Source organism: Nicotiana sylvestris, chromosome 9 (genome assembly GCF_000393655.2).
Source record: "Nicotiana sylvestris chromosome 9, ASM39365v2, whole genome shotgun sequence".
Lineage (NCBI taxonomy): Eukaryota > Viridiplantae > Streptophyta > Magnoliopsida > Solanales > Solanaceae > Nicotiana > Nicotiana sylvestris.
Genome location: NC_091065.1, coordinates 19,024,511 through 19,027,488, shown reverse-complemented (window position 1 = coordinate 19,027,488; position 2,978 = coordinate 19,024,511). Strand labels below are relative to the sequence as shown.

Here is a 2,978-nt window from a genome sequence, read left to right as displayed (position 1 = left end):
AATCCTTTTTTGTTATTTTCTACTATCAAAAACTATTGTTACATGGTGGAAAATGCAAAACGTGTGCATTTAGTTGCCTTAGATGAGGCGAGGGATGTTTCGCTCCATGGCATGACACCTTTCTCCCAGCGTCCTCTCATTATTATTTAATGTTTTTTCTTTCCTCTCAAACTTGAGTAACCCTCAATTTGAGGCGTTACAAATGTAAAAATTTAAACACATTAATTATCTATTGATTAACCATTTTCTAAGTGGATAATATGGTTCTTATCTATATTCGACCCGTTTTTAAAAAGTTTATTATCCAGCCCATTTTTTAATGGATAATGTGGGTGTATAACTGTATTCTTTGCCACCTCTAGTTACTATTAAGATTTAGGAGTTGCATATCAGACAGTAAAAAGGATAAAATCATAAAGAAACAAACTTCATTAGAAACGAAATCACATTTCACTAAGCAAACAGTCCATCCATACTTCATAGCATTGAACACTAGAAGATGTAATAAAGCTAATGACAAACATTAACAATCACTATAGAGAAACATCTGATTGAAAAAAAAAACTTAAAATCCACCCCTCAGCCTCAACACAAGATGGAGTGTAGACTCCTTCTGGATATTGTAATCAGCCAGGGTCCTACCATCCTCCAACTGCTTTCCAGCAAAGATGAGCCTCTGCTGGTCCGGTGGTATACCTTCTTTATCCTGTATCTTCGCCTTCACATTGTCAATCGTGTCTGAGCTCTCAACTTCCAATGTGATGGTTTTTCCCGTTAAGGTTTTAACGAAGATTTGCATTCCACCACGAAGGCGAAGGACTAGGTGGAGTGTCGACTCCTTTTGAATGTTATAATCAGCCAGAGTTCTTCCATCTTCTAATTGTTTCCCTGCAAAAATCAATCTTTGCTGATCTGGTGGGATACCCTCCTTATCCTGTATCTTGGCCTTCACATTATCAATGGTATCGGAACTCTCCACCTCCAACGTGATCGTCTTCCCTGTCAAAGTCTTCACAAAGATCTGCATGCCACCCCTCAACCTGAGAACAAGGTGAAGGGTGGATTCCTTCTGGATGTTATAATCAGCCAGAGTTCGTCCATCTTCTAATTGCTTCCCAGCAAAAATCAGCCTCTGCTGATCCGGTGGGATACCCTCCTTGTCTTGAATTTTAGCCTTAACATTGTCTATCGTGTCCGAGCTCTCAACTTCCAACGTGATTGTTTTTCCAGTTAAGGTCTTAACAAAAATTTGCATTCCACCACGAAGGCGAAGGACTAGGTGGAGCGTTGACTCCTTTTGAATATTATAATCTGCCAGAGTGCGCCCATCTTCCAATTGCTTCCCAGCAAAAATCAGCCTTTGTTGGTCCGGTGGAATACCTTCCTTATCTTGAATTTTCGCTTTAACGTTATCAATAGTGTCCGTGCTCTCAACTTCCAATGTGATTGTTTTTCCAGTCAATGTCTTAACAAATATTTGCATTCCACCACGTAGACGAAGAACAAGGTGGAGAGTTGACTCCTTTTGAATGTTGTAATCCGCAAGAGTCCGTCCATCCTCGAGTTGTTTTCCTGCAAAGATCAAACGTTGTTGATCTGGTGGAATACCTTCTTTGTCCTGGATTTTCGATTTAACATTGTCGATCGTGTCTGAACTCTCAACTTCGAGAGTTATAGTCTTGCCAGTAAGAGTCTTTACAAAGATCTGCATCTGTATATCAATCAAACAAAACTACTATATAAGATCCCTTGAAGCATCTCAACTGCTAAACATACTTCTACAGAAATTTCACCCTTTTATTCGTTCATCAGTGCCCAACTAGCAAGAGATAATACGGATATCCCTACAACAAAATCTATCTTATTGCATACGCTAATAAAAATCTCTTGATCCTATAATACAATGAAAGATCTTGAATTAAATTTTATGCAGATTAGGTTAATTTTCAGAATGAATTATTCAAATTTCAGTTTTTCCAGGGATTTTTGATAAACTTAAACCATTAGAAAAAAGTCAATACAACAGTCCACAAATAAAAGTCACTCAAAATCTCTTGATCCTATAATACGATGAAAGATCTTAATTCAAATTTTATGCAGATTAGGTTAAGTTTCAGAATGAATTATTCAAATTTCAATTTTTCCAGGGATCTTAATAATAGAACCATAAGAAAAAGGAATTAATACAACAGACCACAAATAAAATTACTCTAAAGGCTTTTCTTTTCCCCTTTTCTCCCTACTGATCAATTATTTGACGGAATCAAAACCCCTAAAAATTCCAATCCAGAGATAAACAAAGAATGGAATCATCAAAAAAGAAACTGGAGGAAAAGAAAAGTAATACCTTCAAAATGGATTTGCTTGATTCAGAGGACTATATATCGATATAATAAAGCTAGAAAGCTAATTTATGATTTGTGAAGAAAAAAGGGCAACGGCGCAAGGTATTTATAGAAATGGAAATCAATATTGGCGACAAATTAGGAGAACTATACCGCGAAGAAATCAATAAGGAAAACCACACGGCAAGTTGTTCTTTTCCCCCTTTTGGGTCACACAAAAGAAGGTTCTGGAATGGTTTGTTTTGTTATGACAAATTTAAAATTTTGGGATTCTCTTTTATTTATGTATTTTTATCTTCAAATTAATTGTTCTGCAGATTTTTGGTTGCTGCTGATACCGATCTATTGTCTCTATTCGTCTTTTTGAGACGAGCGTCTTTTCGAAACAATTTCGCTACTCCTTCGAGTAGGGTAATATTTGAGTACACTCTATCCTCCCCACACCTCAGTGTGAAATGTTATTGAGTTGTTAATGTTGGTGTTCAATTAAATCAAAAAATAATATTGGATCGCAAAATTTAAACAAAGCGGCTTGAATAATGATTTTTTTATTTGATTTGGTTTGATTAATTTAAACAAAAAAAAAAGAATTAAACCAACGGAAAAAGTATAGGAAGAATTACACAATAGATC

At 36.0% G+C, this 2,978-nt stretch overlaps 1 protein-coding gene across 1 annotated transcript; it reads right to left on the bottom strand.

The window, feature by feature from the left end:
• Positions 1 to 414: 414 nt before the first annotated feature.
• LOC104215086 (polyubiquitin-like) lies at positions 415 to 2,582 on the bottom strand. The gene is made up of 2 exons (XM_009764833.2): positions 2,348 to 2,582; positions 415 to 1,711 (listed from the first exon to the last, which is right to left on the bottom strand). Exon 2 carries the CDS (start codon positions 1,709 to 1,711, stop codon positions 566 to 568), a length of 1,146 nt encoding a protein of 381 aa, XP_009763135.1. The 5' UTR covers positions 2,348 to 2,582; the 3' UTR covers positions 415 to 565.
• Positions 2,583 to 2,978: the final 396 nt, after the last annotated feature.